This window comes from Genypterus blacodes, unplaced genomic scaffold (assembly GCF_046128005.1).
Source record: "Genypterus blacodes isolate CSIRO-AG114 ecotype Tasmania unplaced genomic scaffold, CSIRO-AGI_Gbla_v1 ptg000480l_1, whole genome shotgun sequence".
NCBI lineage: Eukaryota > Metazoa > Chordata > Actinopteri > Ophidiiformes > Ophidiidae > Genypterus > Genypterus blacodes.
Window position 1 is genome coordinate 245,848 of NW_027467241.1, and position 23,317 is coordinate 269,164.

Genomic DNA, 23,317 nt, shown 5'->3' on the forward strand with positions numbered 1-23,317 from the left:
AGTTGTAGTATATGGAGCTGTATGTACTGTATGTTGAAATGGTACAGCATGAATAAGTGTTGAACCCTTCCTCAATACAGGATCTGTCGTAAGGAAACAGGCGACCATGACAGGAAGTTGTACTAAGTTAAGAGGCATTTGTCCAGACGAGTAAAGCCTCATTTCAGCTCGGCTCAGTCCCAGTAGGCGGAAGATGAGAGGCTGGACACAAAAGCACACTTCAGACATGTTGGATGAGAGTAGCTGATTCTGGCATCAAGTAAAAACCTATTTTAATCTTTTTTACTCCTCTTCCTCCTCTGTGTCTCTCTCCAGGTCTGTCTATAGCCAGGCGTTCTACCATGCCTGTCCCCCCACCCCTCAATCCCCGCAGACAAAACCACCCACCCCACACACACCTCCACCCTGAACAAAGGGCAGAACAGTCTACCTTCCCCTCTCTCTTCCCTCCATCCCTCCTCTCTCTTTCACCACTTCCCCCTCTCCACATCTCATCCTTGCCATCGTCCTCTTCCTCCTCACACCGCCTCGTCCACTGCGCTTGCCCAAGGACTACAAAAAGGACGCTTCCCATTTCCGTCCCTTTCCCTCCTTTCCACTTGCTGACACTGGTCACATGCTGCCTGCTGCCTTCTCTGATTGGAGCAGGAGAGACGTGGGGCGTCGTCTCCGCCTGTCCCTTCCATTGTGTTTGCAGAAACCTCTCAGAGTCCCTCAGCACGCTCTGCGCTGACAAGGGCCTCCTGTTTGTGCCCCCGCACGTCGACCGCCGCACCGTTGAGCTACGGCTGGCTGACAACTTCATTACAGAAGTCAGTGGGAAGGACTTTGTCAACATGACTGGTTTGGTTGATCTGACGCTGTCGAGGAATACCATCCACCTGATTCGACCCATGACCTTTGGTGATCTAGAGAGCTTGAGATCGCTACATCTGGACGGTGAGCCACAACAGACACATGATCCTTTGACACCCCACCTAATGATGGTGGTATTATTTGACATTTGATATTTGTGTGTGTAGGTAATCGCTTAACAATTCTGGGACCCCGAGACCTTGCAGGTTTGCTCAATCTACAACATTTGATCATCAACAACAACCAGCTGATCAAGGTGTCTGTCCAGGCCTTTGATGACTTCTTGCTCACACTGGAGGACCTGGACATGTCCTACAACAACCTCAGGAGGTAACCTTCAGCCGCCCCACTAACATTACTTTACTCTTTGTCTTTGTTAAGTAGAAACACACTGTAGACTCTTGGGCGCTTCTCTATTTGGGGCTCATTCTTAAAGTGGATGAAGCAGACGCACAGCTCAGCTCCCTGAACTCCAAGGCAAACTGACAACATCTTGTTAGATCACACAAGAGTCAGCAAACACAATGAGGAGAAAGTGGCTCAAACTGCTGAGGTTGGGAGAAAAGGACTAAAAGCTCCGAAAACACAGCAAATCAATTTTGATGAGCTCCTAATTTTCTTTGACTTTGATTTTCTTCCCATTTGAGCTAAAGATGAGGACACGCCTGAGCTGCCTCAACCACACAGGAACATCAATCAGTCCAGCCTTACTCTGGTTTATGTTGGATAATGGAGACTTTTACAGCGTCTTTAATCTATACCTGGGCTAAATAACTCTGAACAATGACGAGATTTCTCCATCAATCCTCTCTTCTCTTCTTAAAGTCCCACTGCGCTGATGAATTCGCCAGCTTTTGGCTGTCAGTTCTGATTAAGATGTTTAATTTGTCTCCTCTACAGGAGCTCCCTGGCCTCTCTCTAACAACTCCCTCAGAAAAGTCTAAAGAGTTTTAATGATGCATACATGAGCACCTGCTGTTTAACCTTTGCGGTGGATGACAGTGAGAATAGAGACGATATAATATGTTGTTCACAGCAACCCGGCGCCACATCACAGGATTGTTTATCATCAAGGTCAAAATGCTGAAAAATGAAACAAAACACAAAAGAAATAGAAAGACTTAGATGAGACGACTTCTGTCTAAGCAGAAGCTCATTCAGGTGAGGAAGCCCATCTGCTCAATTAAATTGTGAAGGAAATAAAAGGGCACCTGTCTCCTCCTGCTCCTGAATGTATTCACACAACGGCTTTTAGCGGTACGGAACTGTCAAGCTGTGATTTACAGAGAAACTTTTCATTTCATCTGATGGAAACTTAAGTGTTCCTATTTTGAAAAGCAGCAGGTATAGAAAGAACATTTTCCTTCTGCATTGGCTGAAGAAACTCCTCACATATCAGGGCCTCCTCAAACCACACTACCATGATAGTGAACAATCGTTTTAACGGACAATTATCAGCATTCTTTTTACAATATCCTTCATCCCTCTGTGTCTCCCTCTGATCTTTACCACTAACAATCTACTAAATCATTGAGCCTTGAACGCCCTTCCCTCTCCCGTCTATGGAGACCTACAGACTGTGATCATCTGCTGCTCATTACGCTTCACAGTCCTTCCTTTCTCTCGTACGTTGATTCCAAACATTGCAAGCCTCCACAACTTAATTAACACACAGCGATAACCTCGTGCCATAACTAATTCAGGCTATCACACCACCAAAATGAAGAAAACATGTTCACCGCCTCTAAATATGAACATAATGTGGTCTAAAGCGTGGAAATTGGTCCGAGTACAGTATTTTCTGCATACTCAAATTAAATACAAACATTGTCTGAAAGCACAATGTGTCGACTGCAGTGGACTCAACAGACAGCACAAAGACAAGAGCCAGCAATTATCTTCAAAAAATAAAAGTCATTACTCCAAATTTAACCAATTTTACATGTTCCAACTAGTTTTGTCTCGCTAAATCTTCCAAAAGCAGTTTGGAATACTAAATGATGAGAACACGAGGCTCCAGATGGGACTGAACGAGAAGGATTGAGAAGGAAAATAAGCATCTGTTGTTGTCTGTCACTACTGTCACTACTGATTAGTCTTTGCTTTTTCCTCTTTTACTGGAGAATAACACGGCGCCCCAACATAAACGAACCTCAGCTGCATTCTGATAATAGCTTTCTACAGCCGCACGCCAATCTTTCATTCGGGTTAATTCCTTATCTAATCCTCCCTCCTTACTCACACAGGAGACCCGCCATCACAATTGAGAATCTGTGTTCATTGCGGCCATAACTTTTAAGAGACGTTGTGTCATATCCTGTCCCCACGCAAAGATTCATTCAAACACCATAAAGTAAATCTCAAATTGCTCTCATAATATCTGTCTTTTATTGCTGCAGAGTGCCATGGGAGTCCATCCAGAACATGGGCAGTCTGCATACGCTCAACCTGGACCATAACCTGATAGACCACATAGCGGAGGGGGTCTTTGGGGAGCTATATAAGCTTGCTAGACTGGATATGACCTCCAACAGGCTGCGGACCTTGCCTCCAGATCCCTTCTTTGCAAGGTAGACGTTCTTTCTTTGCTTATATAAGTGGAAATATTCTGGGACGGTGCCACAGTCCAATCCTTCAGTCACTCCACATGTATGTGCATCATCCCCTGTATACACCTATCACTCTAGTTCTTGTTAAGACAGAGATCAGGCCAGTTGGTGGCCTGTTGGTACTGCGGTTTCTTTTTTCATTCTGTTTTCATATTGAAGTATGACTGTTGGTTTGTAAGATGTCAGAAGAGGCAGAGAAGCCGCCGGTGTGACTGGCTGAAGCATGAATAAATAAGGCGCTAGCAAGTCTCTAGTGACCGTTTATTGGCTAATTGTACATTTTCGACCTTGGGAATGGTGGCGGTGCCAGCGAGAGCTACAATATACGGCAAAAACACAGTGTCTCACCCCAGGTGCCTGAGGACGCTTCTATTCAGCACAATCAGGCCTAAATTGAGGACTTGTCAGGTTTATGTAAAACACATTGGCTGCTGAATATGTGAAATGTTAAAGGCTAACTACAGCTGCCTCTGCGTCAGGGCTTTCTTCTTCTGTATTTATTCAGTTCCACCTGCTCCTCTGTTTATCATTTGATGTGTTCCTTGAAGCCTGCAACCCTCACTGCACCCAATAAATAAATGATCAGATATAATACCTGCTGTGCAACTATATCAATTGCATTTAGTGGATTTCACATGGATACTGCACATTAACAAGCATTACTGTATTAGTATGCAGATAAATGCAGCTTTTGGGTAAACCATGATATATACAGAATGTTTTAACCAATAAATCAAATCTCTCCACGGTGCTGGGCCTAAACCATTTAAGAGTATGTGTAATGCATAATAATGTAGCCGACACTTCATACCCACACATTTAACATTTAACTGTGAAAAACTGTTTTATTCTAATCGAGGAAGTCTTTTGCATTTTCTTAAAAAAGCCTTCATAATGGAGCACAGTCGCTGAGGTCAATTATGCAGGTGTTTGCTAAGCTATCATGGAACGACGCCAGAAGCACTCCCATCTCACAACGCTGCAGATTCCTGGATTATGGTTCATGTGTCCATAAATCACCCTAGGAGAAAATGATCTTATGAAGGAAGCCCAGAGGGCTATTCTTCCCTTTCTTGATATTTGCAAATAATTTACATTTAATTTAGCCTGAGCCAGCTGCCCGATGCTTGTAAGAGCAGTGCTGCAGAGCATTGGGAGGTCTGTAACCACCTGCTTACGATCATTTGGAAAAATGATTCCCATCGTATTTTGTGGAACAAGCTGTTGTAACCCGTTGCAACTGGAAACTCTCCATTTTACTGCAAATGTATCTTTTCACTATTTTCTTATGAATTCCTCCTGATTAACTTTCATCACTGTGAAATTGAGTGACAGAAACACTGAGCAGAAGGGGAAGCTGCAGCCATTTTGATAAAAAGGGGGAAATGACATTAATTGGATTTTAAGTGTTACAGTCACGTGTATGGAGATTTTTAAAATGGCCTCATTCAGTTCTTTCCCTTTAAACCTTTGACTCCACTCACTGTGCACATTTGTTCTTTTTCCATCAGATCCCAGACAGGTGCCATAAGCCCCACCCCCTACAATGCAGTCATTAGCCTGAACTTTGGGGGCAATCCACTGCACTGCAACTGTGAATTGCTATGGTTACGACGGCTTATCCGTGGAGATGACATGGAGACCTGCGCCACACCTGCTCACCTGGCTGGAAGGTAAGAATTCACTGATTGAACAATTACAATGTCAGCTACAACAATCCAGACTTGATTGTAATCTACTCAATCATTCAAGACGTCTGTGGACAGACAGAACGTTCATCTTAGGCAACTGGAAAACTGAAGAAGTCTTTCTGATGTGTCCAGTCCAAGTCCAGTCCACAAAGCAAGAGAATAGGTGATAAGCGGAAAGGAGGACTTCTAATTGCCTTAATCCCTCTCACCAATGTAAATTTACAAGTGGAATATTATGTTAAGTCTAATCAAATGGTATAGTGTGCTTCCAAGCTTAGTTCTGGGAGCCTGTAAGAGCTTTGACTCGAGCGTATAGGATCTGATTAAGTAAAACACTTTCTGACACCTTATTGGGATCAAAAAAGTGTGTGACAAGACAAGCCGAAGGACGACAGGTGGGGCTTGAAGACATTAACACTGCCGTATATTACTCATTACTTCGGTACTTCAAACTCTTCCTCTCCCCTTTATGTCTCATCTATCCTTGTAGTGTGAAGTCTGGGGTGAAAACAAGAGATTCAGGAGGAACCCGAGCATCTGTTGTTATCTGTCATTTCTGTCACCATTAATTACTCCTGGCTCTGTCCTGTTTTGTTCTGTAGAGCAGTGTGGGAAAGTGTTGTAAATGTTATGATACTGAGCTTGAATCCCTAATTTGATAGACACAAGTGCACTTAGGTTGTATTAATCATTCTCACCCACCTAGGGATTAAAGGAAAATAAACTCCTCTACTTAGTCAATAAAGTGAGTCTCTCCCCCACTCTCTCTTTCTCTCTCCCACCTCACCCACCTCCCTCTCCTCATTTGTTGCTCAGGTATTTCTGGTTCATCCCAGAGGAGGAGTTCACTTGTGAGCCACCTCTCATCACCCGACACACACACAAGCTGTGGGTGTTGGAGGGCCAGCGTGCCACACTAAAGTGCCGGGCAATAGGTGACCCTGAACCAGTAATCCACTGGGTTTCCCCAGACGACCGCATCGTTGCCAACTCTTCCCGGACCAGCTCTTTCAGCAATGGGACCTTGGATGTCTTGGTAACGGTGGCCCGGGATGACGGTGCATACACATGTATCGCAATAAACGCAGCCGGTGAAGCGACCGCCACTGTGGATCTGAAAATAATCCCGCTGCCTCATCGAGGTGGAGGAGGTGGAAACGCAGGAAATAACAATGGGAATACCAAGAACAATGACAACGTGACCAATGGGATTTTACGGACTGATCCGGGCTCTTCGGATATTAGCACGGGTAAAAATGGAGGGATTAACAACGCAGGAGGACGAGCGGGAGAAGTGGAAGACGGGAGAGGAGGTGGCGGAGGCGGCGACAACGGCGGTGGCATGGTTTCTGAAGGGGAGAGGGAAGATGGAGGGAGCATAGAGGAGGAAGAGGAGGAGGAGGAAGAAGGAAGGAAGGTGGGAGTACAAGGGATTACGTCAACCTCTGCTCAGGTCCGATGGGATCTAGGGCGTTCATCTGGGGCTTATGTTGTCTGGATGTATCAGATACAGTACAACTGCACCGCTGATGAAACACTCATCTACAGGTACGTTTAACCTTCCAACACAATACACATTCATCACTGTGCACATGAAGGGAGCCATGGGAAAACTCCTCCATCCTGAATCCATCCTGCATGACTCTTTGTCAAACGTATTGCTTTAACAGTGTTTTACATACTGGGCACAAGGTATCTCTTCAAATCCTGCAGTGACAGCTCCTCCTCCATATGCATGTATCAATCACTTTGTCATAGCTGATGTCTTCCATTCCCAAATGGCAGAAATCCATTTTTCATGCAAAAGTCTTGAAACATTTATCCATTACTGCTCCACACGTCTGCAGTTGTTCACTTTGTAAATGGAGACCTGGATCCCTCAAGGCAAGGATTGCTGGAAATAAGATGAAGAGCTCAAAGTGTGGAGGTAGTTAATCATTCATCGCCATCACTTTATGGCACTGAAGCTCTACAGGTGGATAGTTAGTGAAAAAGGATACGAGTGGAATGAAAAGGGCAAGTGGATGAAGGTTAAAGGAAGAAAGAGGCAGGAGGGAACGTGGCTGGGTTGGCCCCCATCTGGCCACAAAGCCAGATGGGGGCCGTAGACCTTTGCTTGTACATTTCCTCCCTACAAACATGGCGTCTATTCTAGGAGCGTCCAAAGTCTCCACCAGAATCATTTTATGAATTTAGGCAGAGTCACGTGATCTGAGTGTTCACTGATTGGTCTGTACATGAGTGGGATACATCAACTCCCACAGAGTTTATCTCCATGTTTTTATTGGGCAAACAAACACTGCAGTATGTATTCCCAATGTGAAAGGCTATGATGGGTCGGCCTGTACATAACATAAACATAAACACATCCAAATGTCAAGTTAAAGACAAGCAAATAGGTTCTTTCCACAACAGATCGCTGCCCACTTCTCTTTTATTACTCTGCAGTCAGAACTGGCAGATGGGAGGCCTTGGAGAATAAAGGGATGAGGCTACAATTAAACAGTGACAGAGTGAAAGCACCTGCTCCAAACCACCGTAACACAACTTGTTTGCCTACCAAAGCCTTCGCAAAGGTAGCAGGAATACTGTTGCTGTGACCTTGGCTTCAAGAGACTAGGGGTGTTGTTGTGGAATAGGACTTGAGCTAAAAAAAGTTAACCACAGTTCAAGCATGTTAAAACTTGTCATCCCACATGGAAATGGTTCAAAGGGTTGCTAATAGTTACTGAATCATTGTGAATAAATGTGAAGAGGCAGGGGGGCAATAATTGAGGAAAGGCAGAAGGAGAAAAGGGAGGAGATGGAGTCTGGTAATGTTGTGTTGTGGTGTGCGCTTCCATACTGTAGACAGAATACAACCATCCATCAATAATACCATCTCCCGTGTATAGACATTCACTGCTGACTGGCTCTGGATTTAGAACTCTAGGCTGATGAAACATTGATGCATGTGGTTGACTCAGGGGCTGGAAGGGGAGATGGAGGGCGGCAGTTGGGGAGGGATGGAGGGAAGATTGTAACAATATTCACATGTAGCTGGATTTATTTGACGTTGGTGCAAAATGGTTTCCCTCAGGTATTATAAAGATGGTGTCATGTTGTAAATGGAATAAAGAGGGGAGTGAAGAGGGCCAAGCACCACATGTAGGGAAGAAAGACGGGTGGATGATAATTGGAAATACCAAAAACAGTGCAGGTGTAGAGGGGAAGGACTGAGGTAGGAGAAGGTTGAAGCCAAAGGTCAATGGGTGACAGAAGGAAGGGAGGGGAAGGAAAGAAGAGAGGGGACGAAATGATAGTTTGAGTGATGGATAGAGCTACAAGGGATGAAAGATTCAAAGTAGTGAATGTGAAGCAGGGATGAGGCCTGAGGGATTTCAGAGGAAGGAGAGATGGGGGGATGTGTGAGATGGACTCCACCAACACCACCTGGGGAGAAACTGAAACGAAGGGAAGATGGGGGAAATGGAATGAGACTGACGGTGGGAGGGGGGAGGAGAGGAGAGGAGAGGAGGGGAGAGGGGAGAGGGGAGAGGAGAGATGAGGAGAGGAGAGGAGAGGAGAGGAGAGGAGAGGAGAGGAGAGGAGAGGAGAGGAGGGCGGTGCAGAATAGGGAGGGGAGGTGTTCAAATCAATGAAAAAGAACAAAAGAGAGGTGGAAGGTGTGTACAACAAAAACACATCTAGGTATGGGAAGTGAAATGAGAGGAGGGGTGAAGGTAACGGGGTGCACCCAAGGTAATTAAGAGAAAGAGAAAGAGGCGGGTTTGGGAGACACACACAAAGAGAAAGTGGGGGGAGCAGAGAGAGATGGGAAGTTGTCCTGCAAGAGCAAACAAAAAAGAGCTAATGTCATTGGAGAGGAGGAGGAAGACGTAGAGGAGGCTGGTAGAGATTCAGCCCTACAGCAGCAGAGAGAGAGAGAGAGGGCGATAGATGGATTACAGGATGGAGGGAAAAAGGTGTCCCAGTGAAACATGGTGTCAAAACAGCGAGGTGATCCACAGTCCCAGGACGCGTTTCTGTCAATTACACATTGAGAGCTAATTAAATGATTGAATAAACTAAACGAGATCTCTGCTCCCTCGTTGATCAGATGGCTGTATTCCTCTGTGGATTATTCTCCAATATTAGGCTAGGTAACAATGGAGCACCGAACCAGAACAATAGGACCACAGGAAGAGAGCCTTTATGTCCAGGATGATTTCTTTGAGCTGCTGGGTGAAACATCGCCTACTGATCAGACCCAGGCTTCCCCAGGCAGAGCTTGTTTGTTGTTTTGAGCTTGTTCTTCTAGACCACAAATCAAAAAAGATCTTGTTACCTTGATCTGTGATTACTCAAAACGTGAAGCAGCGGAGAGATCAGAGAGACGACCAGCTGAGACGGAGAGTAGCTGTTAGCGGTACGCCACAATGGAATCTATTCTGGGATGCCAATCATCATACCCTGGTGCCATCAGTATGAGACTGAGATGTTTTAGTTTACAACACAGTAAACACAGTGGCTGAGGAGGATAATTGTCACCAGTGTGTTTGTTTTGTGGAAATGCAGGCTGACATCAGCTTGCTGTAGGAACCATGTGGTTCCTGCTCTGGAATGTTCAGTGTAAAGAATCCAGTTCAGACATTTTTGAAAGAAATGTCTGAAAATAGTAACTGTTGCATGGTGACTAATGGATAGCGTTCAGTTGTACAGGCCCGTTATGGCATTCTGTCCACTCTAAGGAGGTTTCTTACTCCAGCTTTGGCTGAATTTGGAGACCCTTGGAGACTAGAGCCTTGGCTGCTCTGAGAACTTTAAACAAAACACCTAATAGAATAACAGCATCAGTAGAGAAGGAGCAGTTGTGCAGTCTGAGACAAGAAAACGCTGACAGGTGCAAAGATAAAACAAAGGGAGCAGATAAGCAAGAAAGAATGAGCCAAGGCAACCCTGTCAACAGGAGACGGGCAGAAGGTGCAGCAGGAGGGAGGAAGAGTTCCGCTTAACTCTAAACAAATCAGACTGCAGAAAAAAGGCCAACAAAACTAAAGAGAGGGCAAAAGTGCCTCTAAGGAGAAATAGAGATGTAGTGGCTAGCTTCAAGGTTAAAAAGCAGATACAGGCTGTAAATGAATTAGAAAAGAGTGAAGGGATGAGAGACAAGACGAGAAGTCTGAGTGCTTTGAGGGAGGCAGCAAGGAAATCTGTCTCAGAGGACAGATGAAGAGAAAATGGAAAAGAGCAGCACACCACTAAGCAGCTGGGAATTCACCGTGCAGCTTTCTATGATTGTATTAACATGCCAGCTCCAACCACAATACCGTGGCAGCCAGGCGGCACGAGAAAAGAGGAATCAGAGGTAAAGCAGCAGGAGTCTGAGCTGGAAGAAGAAAAAGAGAGGAGGCTTCAGTGAGAGAGATTTCACGTGTTCTATCTGGGATTGGTGTAGTCTGTTGTTATCGATGCTGCTATATGTCTGCAGCAGGAGAAGACACGCAAACCCAACTCCACTGTACAGAGGAGGAGGAGGAGGAGGAGGGAGTGAGAGATACAGAGAAAGAGGAAACTTGTCTTAAGGACAGAAGACAAGGAGAGAGAGATTTCAATGAACCTGAAATAGAAAGAATTAGTATCACAGAGACAGCAGAAGGGAAGTCACATGCCAAGTGAGAAGAGTATAAACAGAGAGAGGGAGAGAGAAAAAGAGAGAGAGAGAGAGAGAGAGAGAGAGAGAGAGAGAGAGAGAGAGAGAGATTAGAACACATATTTTATCATCTTAAAAGGCCAGCTGCACTCAAACACCGGCCGCCATTTCTGCATGGCTTGTCTAATTCTGACGGTGTGTGTGACGGTGCCACTAGGGACGCCGGCTGTGCGCCGAGCTGTGAGGACCGCTCACCCCGTCACCTTTAACCACCCTGACACACTCACTGAGCCGTCTGCCAGGGACTTCTCCACAGAGTTACACCACCTTTGATTCAGAGATCTCCTTGATCTTCTAACGTGATCATAGCGTGTTCGCCTATTATAAAGCGCTCATGATAGGGTAAGGGTAAGACAAGTACAAGTACAGTCCATTTACACCTGGAGGCTGAAGGGTTCCATGGTATTGTTTTGTATTATAAGGTGTCATTCAACCTTGTATCATACGTCTGATATCAACTATTTGGTGCCATGAGTCTGTGGGCTTTACAGGAGGGACCACTGCCTGTGTCTCTACATGTCTATCTGCATTTTGGAGCTACATTTCTCCTCCTGGGTACAAAACGTTCATGTGTGCTGCCAGCACAGAGGACTTCAACCGTTTTCACTGTTCTGCCCAAATCGCCACAGGATCACATTCCTGCCGGGAACTAAAGGTGCCAAGTTTGGTGCAAAATGTGACGTGGAAAGGAAAGATCACAGAAAGATGAGACCGGGAGAGTGAATCACGCAGAGATGGAGAAATAATGAGAATGACGAAGACGAGTCTGGCAAAGAGGAAGACGTGCAGAGTTACAAAGGGCTGAAAGGAGGGAAGGAGCAAGCTGAGCGAGCCAGGAGAGAGATGTGACAAAATAAAGACATTAAAAGATGCAGAAGTTAAACATTTAGTTTGTAGCAAAACCACCGAATCACTGCTGATCATAATCTACCAGACCTTTGGTAGAAGTAATGCAACATATCAAGTTAGCAGTATACCAATAAGGAAACTATGGTGTGGTTTCATAATATTGAAAACACATCTGTTAGGCCTTAGGATAGACAGAGTTTCTGGAAAGAAATGTAAACAAAACATTACAGTATACCTTTTATAGCTCAAATAATAAACTGTAATTGTGCATTTTGCTCCCCCCAGGGCATACCTGTGTGTGTGTGTGTGTGTGTGTGTGTGTGTGTGTGTGTGTGTGTGTGTGTGTGTGTGTGTGTGTGTGTGTGTGTGTGTGTGTGTGTGTGTGTGTGTGTGTGTGTGTAACTGCATGCTGATGAGACAAAGCGTTCTTTCTGTGGCGCTACATACGTCTCTTTGTGTCATAATATATTATCCTAGTTTAGCTTGGAATCAGGCCGGTAACCGAGACAATAGTCACACCAGAAACAAAATAACTGTGTCTGCAAATGACTAGAAGATAATTATGTGGGGAGAGACACGGCAGTGAAGGAGAGTGTGTGAATGAGGACGCAAAGACGGTGAAGGCAGGAAGAAAGCAAGGCATTACAAAGGCACAGAGAGAAGGAAGGAAAGAGGGAAAGGTGAGGCAGGAGGAAGTAAATGGGGATAAAGAAGAGAGAGCTGACAGATACACCCGAGGGGACAATGTAAGTAATTCTTATACAAAGACAGCGAGAAGCGAAAGAGCAAAGGTCAGCAGTCGATACATACTGTATGTCGCCTCTTATTAAAGTGCGGGGTCCGAAAATTGAAGAGAGCGAGAGGAAGGATCGAGATGAAATGACAGAGGCGGGCAAACACTGAGAGATGAGCGAGGAAACGGAGCGGAGACGGGGAGATACGACCCAATCTGATGACACATAACAACCAGGGCAACTGAGGGAGACGAGCAGCGTGAGGAGGACAGATTAAGGAAAGCAAAAAAGACAGAAGAAGGGATGAGACGGAATCCAGGAGGGGAGAAGGAGATTGACGAAAAGACAGATCAAAGGAAACAGGAGGGATCGGATCAAATTGCGGGAGACAGCCGGCGAGACGGTAAACAGGCTGACAGATCAAGAGCAAAAATGAAGGCAGGAGGTAAATGAAGTGAAGACGTGACGTGGGAGAAAAAGGAAACCAGGGCAGTGTAGATGTCAACTAGAGGAGGAGATAATTGCTTTGTTGTTCCTCCTTCTTTGTCTTGTTTGCTGTGCCTGGGCTTGTCTTCTGTCAGCGGCAGAAGAGGAGGAAGAGGAGGAGGGAGACCGTGAGGGGAACAGGAAGAGGAAAAGAGGGATAGAGGATAGGGATCTTCCAATCGCCCCCCTATAGCTCACTTTATTCCTCCGTGAGCTCTTATTCACGCGTCTTCAAATCCCGGGCTTGATTGATAACTCCGCCCCCCTCCTCCCTCAGCCCATGTTCTGTAAACAAGCGGCATCATACGCAGGCATGACTCTACGCTGCCGCCCACTTTATATTCATGAACAAACATTTTCTCACAGGCACCAGAGGATTTAGGCAAATGTCATTTCACATGTCGAGAGGCAGGAACCACAACACAAAAGCTGCATTATCACACACACACACACACACACACACACACACACACACACACACACACACACACACACACACACACACACACACACACACACACACACACACACACACACACACACACACACACACACACACACACGTGACAATGAGAACCTTCAGTGTGGCTGAAAGTGCCTAATGCAGCGACCGGCCGCCGTATCAGACGTATGTTGCTGTGAACGTGTCTGGGATGCCATGTATATTTCAGTGAGTTTGCTTGCCTATTTCTGTCACTGCCAGCCCGACGAAAACAACTAGAGCGGTGATGCACAATCCCACAGGGGAGGGAGGAGGAGAAGGAGAGAGAGAGAGAGAGAGAGAGAGATGATACAGAGAGGTAGAGAGGGACTACGAGAAATGAAAGACGAGGGGAAAATGGAGACGAGCGGGAGAAGTGGTAGGGTAAAGGAAGAGAGGATGTGGGGAGACGATAAGAGAAGGAAGGAGAGAGGAGAGAGGGGAGGGGGAGAGAGGAGAGAGGGGGAGAGTGACCTTGGGTGCTAAGTAACAGTACGCAGTTATAGCGGCGGCTAATAGAGACATAGTGGCTGGAAGGCCTGGGAGCGCCCGGTGAGGATTGTCGAAGGAGTTGTGACGAGCGTTGCTGATTGGCTGCTTGGAGTAAACAGGGGAGGGGAGGGAAGGTGTGGGTGGGGGGGGGGGGGAGAGATAGACGAAGTGCAAATGAGAGCACAATAAAAAATGCAAGAGCAGTGAAAAAAAGGGTGCCAAGAAAGAGGCTGAACATGGAAAACGCTGTACCGTGGCGGGACGGTCGATGACAATGAAAAGGGCGTGCGATGAAAAGGGCAGAGGGCGGAGGGGACGGAGAGATGGAGAGTTGGGCCTGAGTGACAGATCAGCAAAAAGAGGAAAAACTGCTCATAAAAGGCAGATGGAAGAAGAATGAGGAGAGATTGCAGAGGTTTGAATCGGAGGATAGAGGGAAGTGTGTGTGTGCGTGTGCGTGTGCGTGTGTGTGTGTGTGTGTATTTAGTGGGTGCAGGATCATTCATAAGGCGTCAGGAAGAGTAAAGGAAACCAATCACTGGTTTACCAATAATACTTGCTGCGATTGGCAGCTTGGGTGATGAATGCAGCACAAGGCAGCGATATTAGTTTGAGACATTAAGGGCTGTGGGAGCACAAGAGGGCACAGAGAGGACGTGGGAGGAAGGGAGAGAAGAAGGTCGAGCACGAGTCCAACGCCCAATCAATGTGAGCCAAATCCCATTTAAATATAACCTTTATTAAAAAGTACCTGCTCCTCGGCTGAGCACACGGCCCCCCTGCTGTGCTGGGCCGGCCCCTCGTCCTCGGCGGGGAATCGCACAAAGGACCCGGGGGCGATCGGCTACGATACGGCCACGGTCTTTAAATGTGACCACGCTGAGGCTTTTAATTCACAAACTGAAGAGGTGGAGGAGGCGTTAGCAGTGCCACTTCTTGCTTATCTGATGTGAAATGTCCAATTGAGTGGCCGAGTTCTCACTACTTGACTTTAAAGTGGTGATTCACCGCATGGTATCTGAGCTCCTTAATCAAATTCTCTGATACCCAGACATGCTTTCATTCCTGCAATATTGAGTTTCCTTCTCACTTTGAAAACAGACCTAGGAGATCAAAACTACTTACTTGAAAACACTAACTTCCTTCAATCCCTTGGTCTCTTGAAGGCCCTGCAGTCCACTGAGAGAGGACGTTCCACATTCTGAGCAAACTAATCAGAGTGGCAATACTCCAATAGTGGACCTCAGTGGAATACAGCTTCAGGACCTGAACCCTATGAGTTTATATTCCTATTTAGACTTCCTGTCCCGTTAGAAAAGTCTTATTTTGGTAATTCATGTATATTAAGATTATATTGAAGTGGTTTATATTTGATTAAGCCTCTGCAGACGCTGCAGATGGACAGCATGGAGGCTGACAGGTCATAGGAAGATAATTGTTGTGTGTGTGGATATTTCAATAAGCCTATGGATGCTTTCACTGCAAGTTGAGGTAAATAATGAGACTTTGCCATGGTAACGCGCGGCCTTTCCCCAAGTCACTCCAGCAGTTAATTGGCAGATTTGTGAGAGTGTTAGAAAGCAATCTGTAGCAGCTAATGACTGCAGAATAATCCTGATATTAATGAGCCGGCCCTCTGTGTCCACTCAGGTTCTGCTGGGATTTTCAGAACTGGTTCTGTTACATTCTGATTAAATATGAAATAAATAAGATTTGTGTTGGAGAATGAGAGTTGACATCAATGATCAGAATCTGTGCTGCACGATGTCTGAGAGAATTAAGAAACTTTGCATCTGAACGCTCTGCCAGCCACCTGTGATACCCTGCGCTCCAGCAATCCTCTGGATGTTTGTTCAGAAATTTTGGATTTTGTTCCGTTGCGAGCAGGCGGTGCAGGCCGTTTGGATCGATAGTGTTGTAGCTGTACTTTAGTCCACTGAGAAAGCTCAGGCTGCAGTGCTGACAGATGAGTCAAACAAGAAAAATGAGTGCTTCTGCGATGATTCCAGGTTTATTTTTAGTTCAACTCCACGGGCTCATGCCTGAAATATATATGGAGCTTTCAACAAACCCAATCATTGTCATTATTTTTTCCTCTATTTCTACATGTTGGCTTGTGGAACATCCTGAATCACGTCGCATGTTTACATACACACTATTCTCTGTAATGTGATCAAGGCAAGTATGAGGAGTCAGATGTATATATGGATAGAAATCATAGGATTGAATGATTCTCTACACCTGCATCCCTCAGTGCTTCATAGGCTTATGGGGGAGGAGACAGGTGAAGCAAAGCACAAACGCCAGGGAAGCTGATGGAGCATTTGCACAGTTAATCAACAAACAATCACCTAACATAAATCTGTACTCTGAGTGCACCGACACTGAATCAGAACAATTTTAATCTGACTCTATAATGGGTTTTAAATGGCTTTTGGAGACAAACAGTCAGCGGCTGTGATGGAGCTCTGCTCAACATCAGAGTGCTACATCTGTCTTTACTGTGAGCGTCAAATAAATGGACAAAGGTTAGGGGCCCTCTGCAGTGTCTCCCTTGGTACCTGAGTCACACATTGTTGCATTTATAGGATGTAGCTCATGTCTGGGGGGAGCTGGAATGGTTAGAGAGGAAGGAAAGGGAAAAAAAAAAAGAAGGCAGAGAGATGAGAGGTCGGTCTTGATACATAGCGAGTGCAGCCTTTTGTGTCGCACAATAAGCCCTTTGATGTTAGCATGAAAAGGCAGATAGAAGAAGGTAGAGAGGACATCAAATGAAATCTGATGAAATATCCAAGATATATAAATATATATGTATCAAATCAGGCTGTAGGAACACACAGGAAGTGATGGCTTTCCATTCTAATGATATAAGGCAGCTGTTCCTTTAGTACGCTCCAGCCCGTCTGAATCTCTGGCAGGCCCACCCAAACCTTCAATCACAACTCCCATCAACAAGCCAGACCCTAGGATGAAGTACTTCCCTGTATATTTGTAGTTTTCATACACAGTGGGCCTGGAGCAATGCAATGCAAATTAATAATCCATCCACATAGACGTTTGTAAAGCAAGAAATGGAACAAATGAAGTGCAAATAGTGGATTGTTGAGCCTGCATCCTGGCTGTTTGACACTGGATAATGAAAGGCTCATACATCAAATGTTGCAATATCCAACCCGATAATCAACATGAAGAAAAAACAGAGGGAAAATATCGTTTGAAGGTTGAATCAGGCCAACATTTGCATATCCTTCAACAAATGCAATCTGATGCAGTTATCTGTTCCACTCCAACAACCATCATCTGTATTTCCCTGCGCTTCAACTGAGGGTGCTGCTTTGTTCGAACCACCCACTCTACACAGCCAACTGGAAGACAATGGCAGAAAGTATTGAGGGCTTTCCTACCCAGAGTTTGAAAACGGCCATTTTGGATGAAATGTGGTGAATATTTTGGAAGTTTGAAATAGCGACCATGTTCTGGGTCAACGCGTGTTTCCGTGCTAAAAGTGGTTAGCGAAGTTACGGTTTGCCAAACTCTTTCATTTGTAAAACTAAAACCTTAAACAAACTAAACCACTCAGCTTCTCATGAACGTGTTTGTTTCGTTGACGTCGGTTTAATTTTAGTGAAGAAAGCCGACACGAAAATAACATTTTATTTTTTTAACTGCACAAAAATCGCACACATGCCCACACAAGAGGTTGACACAGCTGAGGGCAAAGCCAGATCCATCAGCGACACACACACTCCAGCTGTCCTACTCTCTCCCACACACACTTTACTGTAGTATTCCACAAACACAAGCCTCCTGACCAGAGATTACACACACACGGCTCAGCCACAAACATACACGGACACACACACACAGGAGCAAATTCTCATCGAGTCATCATTGTTTTCCTGCCCCCTGTCGTTCTCTCTCACCATTGCTCACCTCTCCCCGTATTTGTTGGTTCTAATGGCTACTTGAACACTCAGAACCACGACGCAGCCAAAAGCTCTCCAATCTTTATTATCCCACGTACGCACGCACGCGCACACACACTCGTCTGTTCATTACAGACGTACAGCAACGCATTCACAGAGAAAACAATCAGGCCCTCATTTGCATTCCACACTTGTGACAGCCATCTATTGACTGCTAATGTTCTAATGACCTCTAATCCAAGTGCCTCGCCCCCGACACTCAACTCCACTCAAAAGTCAACTCAAAATGCCCACTTTTAATGCAATGTTCACCGAAAAGGGAAATACAGGGATACAGCACACAGTTAGAGCACACACACCCCCATCCTCACACACACACTTGCACTCTAAATGAGCAGACACAGAGTTCTCTTTTCAGGTTCCCTGGGCGCTCCCTCCATCAATAGCCTCATTTTGCCTCTCTCCCCGTACTGCAGTAATCCACTCTTTCCTCTACTGCACCATTTCTATCCATCCTTTCAGCCGTCCTTTCCTCGGCTCCTTTTTAACAATCCAGACCTCACCTCAGTTCAGCCATGAGGAAAAAATCATCAGACTGGCCCGGATCACTGCAGATACTTTGACTGCATAATTGGGAGTTACCTCACTGATTTCTACCTTTGTGTCTTTCTCCTCTCCAGGATTCTACCGTCAACCAGCGAGAGATTCCTGTTGAAGAACCTGGTTTCGGGAGCGGACTATAACTTGTGCGTGCTGGCCATTTTCGACGACACGGTCACGTCGTTAGCGGCCACAAAGATCCTGGGCTGCACCACGTTCTCCACCAAGGACGTTTACCCAGCATGCCGCTCTCTTCAAGCACACTTCCTGGGCGGAACCCTCACCATATTAGTGGGCGGTGTGGTGGTGGTGACCCTGCTGGTGTTCACCGTGGCGCTCATGGTTCGCCATCGTGTATGTAACCATGGCGACCACATGATATGTCATAACGGCAACACCGAGGCAGGGGGCGGGGCATGCTGCCAGGCGGGGGGTGGCGGGGACAAAGGGGGGAACAGCAGTGGGATCTACCCATCAAATGGAGCTGGGGACATGATGATGGTGGTCCTGCCTAATGGCCTGGCTTCCAAGAGAGGCGAGAAGGACAACGAAAAGGAGAAGGAAGCAGCGGATTCTGCTTCCTCTCTGCCACCAAAACTCCCTCCAAAGCCCAGGCCCAAACCTAAAGTCAACCTGGAGCAGTTTCTTTCTGCTGGGGGGGTCATTTCCACGACAACAGGAGGGGAGATGGCTTTGGTGGTTAGACAGAGAAAGCTGGAGAAGGTTCCACCGTACACCTCTGAGTCAGACAGAACGCCCCTCTACTACTCTCCATCACCTCCATCCACACTTCCCCGTCTGTCCCGCTCCAGGGACCGCCTCAGGCCGCCGCGCCTGGAGAGAGAACTGACCAATCGAGCCAGTTTCTCCCTGGCTGCGCCCCTGAGAGACGCTGAGCTCATGGACTGGAGAATTACTCCCCGAGGCAGGGACAAATGGAACTCCTCACAGGCCTACCAGAGTCCTGTATCTCCTCTGAGCCCTGCCCGCGGGATCATAAGCAAACGGCGGCACTCTCTGGATATGGGCTCCTCTGTGGCCTTAGCCAGTGACGCGGCGGCCACTGTTGCTAGGCGTTATGGCGCTGTCAGTTACGCCAAGCGCTTGAGTGTCATCTGGACGAGGCGGAGCCAGTCGCTTCACGGAATGCTGGTGCAGTGCGCCTCTACGGCGAGCACGACGTCAACAGCCAGCGAGGACGCCGAAAGCGCCGGGAGATACGGAGCACATTGTGACTTCCAACGTGGATACATCCACGCTTACAACACCACCAACTCCAACTCTAACATCGGGGTCATTGCTGGGAAAGGGAGCAGTGTGAAAGACAGGGGGAGGGAGAAGGGGAAGGAAGGTAACGGTGGCGAGGAACTGGAGGAAAGTGTTGTGTAGAGGAGGGGTGGGGGAATACAATAAAAGAGAAGAGTCAAGAGGGATGAAGAGTTCTGAGAGGACACTTTGAATAGGATCTTGATTTGAGGAGGGCGTTGAGGCGGAGTCGAGAGTAAAAACTATGGGTGAGATGAAGTCGTGAACGAGGGAGGGAGGGTTGTGAGTTCAGAGTGGGGGGAGGGGTGAGAAGAATTGACTGGTGTGGTGCTTATGGGGCTCCTTGATTTGTCCTCAGAGACAGGTGAGAAAAATGAAAAAGAAAACGTGTTAAAAGCTTTTTAAGAGGCTCTTTATAGCTGACACGAAGAGTGATGAAGAGGGAGGGATTCAAGAAAGAAAAGAGAGAGAAAAAGAAGGAGAAACTTGATGGTGAACTTTGTCAAACTGTTCTTTAGCTACTCAACATAAAGACAACAAAAAAAAGTGATTGAGGGAGGAGTAAGAAGGGAGAGGCGTCATCAAAGAGGGGAAACATCAATAGAGCAAAGGAAGGACAGATAGAGGGATGGAGTGAGCTTAGTGCCGATCCCAATAAAGCCTTTACATTACCAGAACCAGAGCTCAGCAAACACTACTCTACCCCTCCAGAGCATCGCCCCCCCCTAACCCTAACCGCCCCCACACACACACACCCAAACACCACCAGGGATCACACTGGATCAAAGACCGGAACAGACGACGCTTCCCTGACAACATCGACGCGTTCTAAACAACAAAGAAGATTTGGAAAATACAACTCTGCTCAGTTTTTCTTTTTTGACTCCCAACAACCGTGGAGATTTTCAAACTCTTTTCAAAAACGTGATGAATGTGACTTCTATCTGTCCTCTGTGGTGGGACAATGATTGTGGCTGGCCGTGCCTGTGGATTATGAGAGCGTAAATACAGAGTCTGGAGCATTGGACATGATCAATCGATACAGACTGGAAAGAAGGAGTGGAGCACAGACATTGTTAAAGAAAGACATTGATATTGCAATGGAGTCCATATAGATTACAAAATGGAAGAGACAGCAGTGTGTGATGAAACATGTACGCGCCTGTGTGTGTGTGTGTGTGCGTGCTTGAAAGATGAGATCATATTGGATATCAGACAATAATGGACCAAACCAATGAATAATGCTAATGGATCCATCCAACGCTGGATCACAAAGGGGAGAATGTGTTTGTGTGTCTGTGTGTGTCTGTGTGTACCCGTGCGTGAATGTATGTGTAGGACAATGGAATCCAGCGCAATCCGTGTATTAAACAGGTGTATCATTTCCTGCACATACCGTGAGGAAGAGTAGTGTGTATAATTAAGACTGAGGGCGGTCCTAAGGTCGGATCCTCAGTGAGGGACAACATGGTCGGGAACAGGATGAAGAGTTATGACCTCGTTTCCTCCCCGTTTTCTGTAACATCAGACTCCTTTTGTGAATTCATGTTTATTCCAATCAGTGAATGTTTTTGGAGGAAGCGGTTTAAAAAAAAACAAAAAAAAACCTTCTGATGACTTGGACCGAGTGTGGAAGCTGCTGATGTGACTGAGGGAACAGATCAACCGGCACAGAACCACAAAGACTCCTGAAACAGAGATATATATACATAGAGTATATATATATATAGAATGATGTTTCTTGTCACACTATGTGTTTTTCAAAGTTTTGGGGGGGAATGATGTTAGGATCAATCAGACGAAGTGTCTTTCTTTGTTTGTTACACAAAAAAAACTCCTTTAATTAAACCAAGAAACTGATTATGACAAGGAAGAAAAACAAACGTAAAGATCAGTACAGCACAAAATAGACAAACTGTCAAGCACAGACAAACACACACAACAAACACGCATACACTGCACACACACACACATACAACAGATGCCTATAAACAGAGAGCCAATGACATTAATAATGACTTTCCACCATTACTGTTGTTTCCTTTCTGTTTTTATTTGATTTTGCCAAAGTCAATATTGTTCTCTGGACGTGATATAATAAATAATAAAACTAAATGTACGGCACAGAGACTGGCTTGTTAACAGAGAGAGAGAAAGTGCTTGCTGTGTCGTGTTTGCGTGCTGTATGGAACAAACCAGTTGGGTTTGACGCACGTTTTCCGAGAACGCGCGGCGTGTGTATGTGCAAAATAAGGTTCAATACAAGACAATGCTTGTGTCAATGCACTTCAGATGATCCTACCGCTGCCTTTATGATAGAATCTCTAAAGTATAAGCTACAAGGTCCTAAAATGTGTGTGTGTGAGTCCAAAGAGCTTTCAGCACATCTACCTGTGCGTGCTAGACATTTAAAGTTTGTGTTCGCCAACGCAGTTCAATGAAGATCAAAGATGTGTTTGAGTTTGAACTTTTAGTGAGATCATTAAAGAAGCACATTAGAGATGAAAGTCAAGGCCAACTCAGGCAAAGAGACGGATCAATACATTAGACAAAAAACAAAAACATCCGACACACGAGCCGACGCTGCTCGCATTGCCGATTCTATGGTTCTTCTGTCTTCCCCATAAATATTATAGGTAGAGATGAGATGTTTCTAACCCAGAAGTTATCTTTCTTTCAGAGAGAACACACTGAGTCTTACGTCATTTGAACAAATCGTTTAATAAGTGCGCTGCCTCTGGCCAAATAACTTCCTTATCTTTCCCAGCAGAAGTCCCTGTGATTCCCATCATGCTCACTCTGGTGCAGTGAACCTGACCTCTAAACTTTATTATCTTATCTTATCTTAGAGACCTTAACTACTTTGACTACATGCACATTATTAGCAGCTTCGTCGCCCACCATCTAGTATTCTTAGCTTGGTGACAGGTACCCTATCTACATGTGCAGCACCCAGGCTTTACTTAGCAACCAGAGCAACAGAGAAGAGACAGGACACACACCAAGCGTGTTCCACCGCATGGTACAATGAGAGACTGGTGCCTGCGACTGAAGCAACGCAGGAGGACGACACCAAAAGCCTGACAGCACCAAGAGAGACGAGGTTGTTTGTTAACTTAATGCATCAAATGATATCAATGTGGCTAACAGCACTCACTTTCAGATCCTCTCTGCTTCAGTGTGACTCAGGGCTCTAAGTCTACACAGTACAGTCCATAGTCTAGAAGCTATTAGACAATCTGACAAGAAGTTAATTTGAAAGCTTCAGTTGGACCATAAAGACATGGCTTCATGAAGGCTCAGCTCCGGGTCAAGTGCCAGAGGGATGGAGGCCTTTTTATTTTTTCATCTACTCCTCCCTCTTTCATTTTCTGTAGAGCAATTTGCACATGCTGCAGAACACCTAAGATGGGAGGGGAGTGTGAAAGACGGGGGAAGAGAGGGAGGGAGAGAGGGAGAGAGAGAGAGAGAGGAAGAGAGAGAGAGAGAGAGAGAGAGAGAGAGAGAGAGAGAGAGAGAGAGAGAGAGAGAGAGAGAGAGAGAGAGAGAGAGAGAGAGAGAGAGAGAGAGAGAGAGAGAGAGAGAGAGAGAGAGAGAGAGAGAGAGAGAGAGGTAAATGTGAGAGAATGCTGACAC

The 23,317-nt window shown here is 46.0% G+C and overlaps 1 protein-coding gene across 1 annotated transcript; it reads left to right on the top strand.

Annotated features, from left to right (window-relative positions):
• The first annotated feature begins 341 nt into the window (after nucleotides 1-341).
• On the top strand, nucleotides 342-19,804 carry LOC142990155 (leucine-rich repeat and fibronectin type-III domain-containing protein 4-like). The gene is made up of 6 exons (XM_076139898.1): nucleotides 342-939; nucleotides 1,023-1,185; nucleotides 3,255-3,425; nucleotides 4,976-5,137; nucleotides 5,972-6,703; nucleotides 18,496-19,804. The coding sequence occupies exons 1-6, from the start codon at nucleotides 342-344 to the stop codon at nucleotides 19,802-19,804; spliced, it is 3,135 nt and encodes a 1,044-aa protein (XP_075996013.1).
• The last annotated feature ends 3,513 nt before the right edge of the window (nucleotides 19,805-23,317 follow it).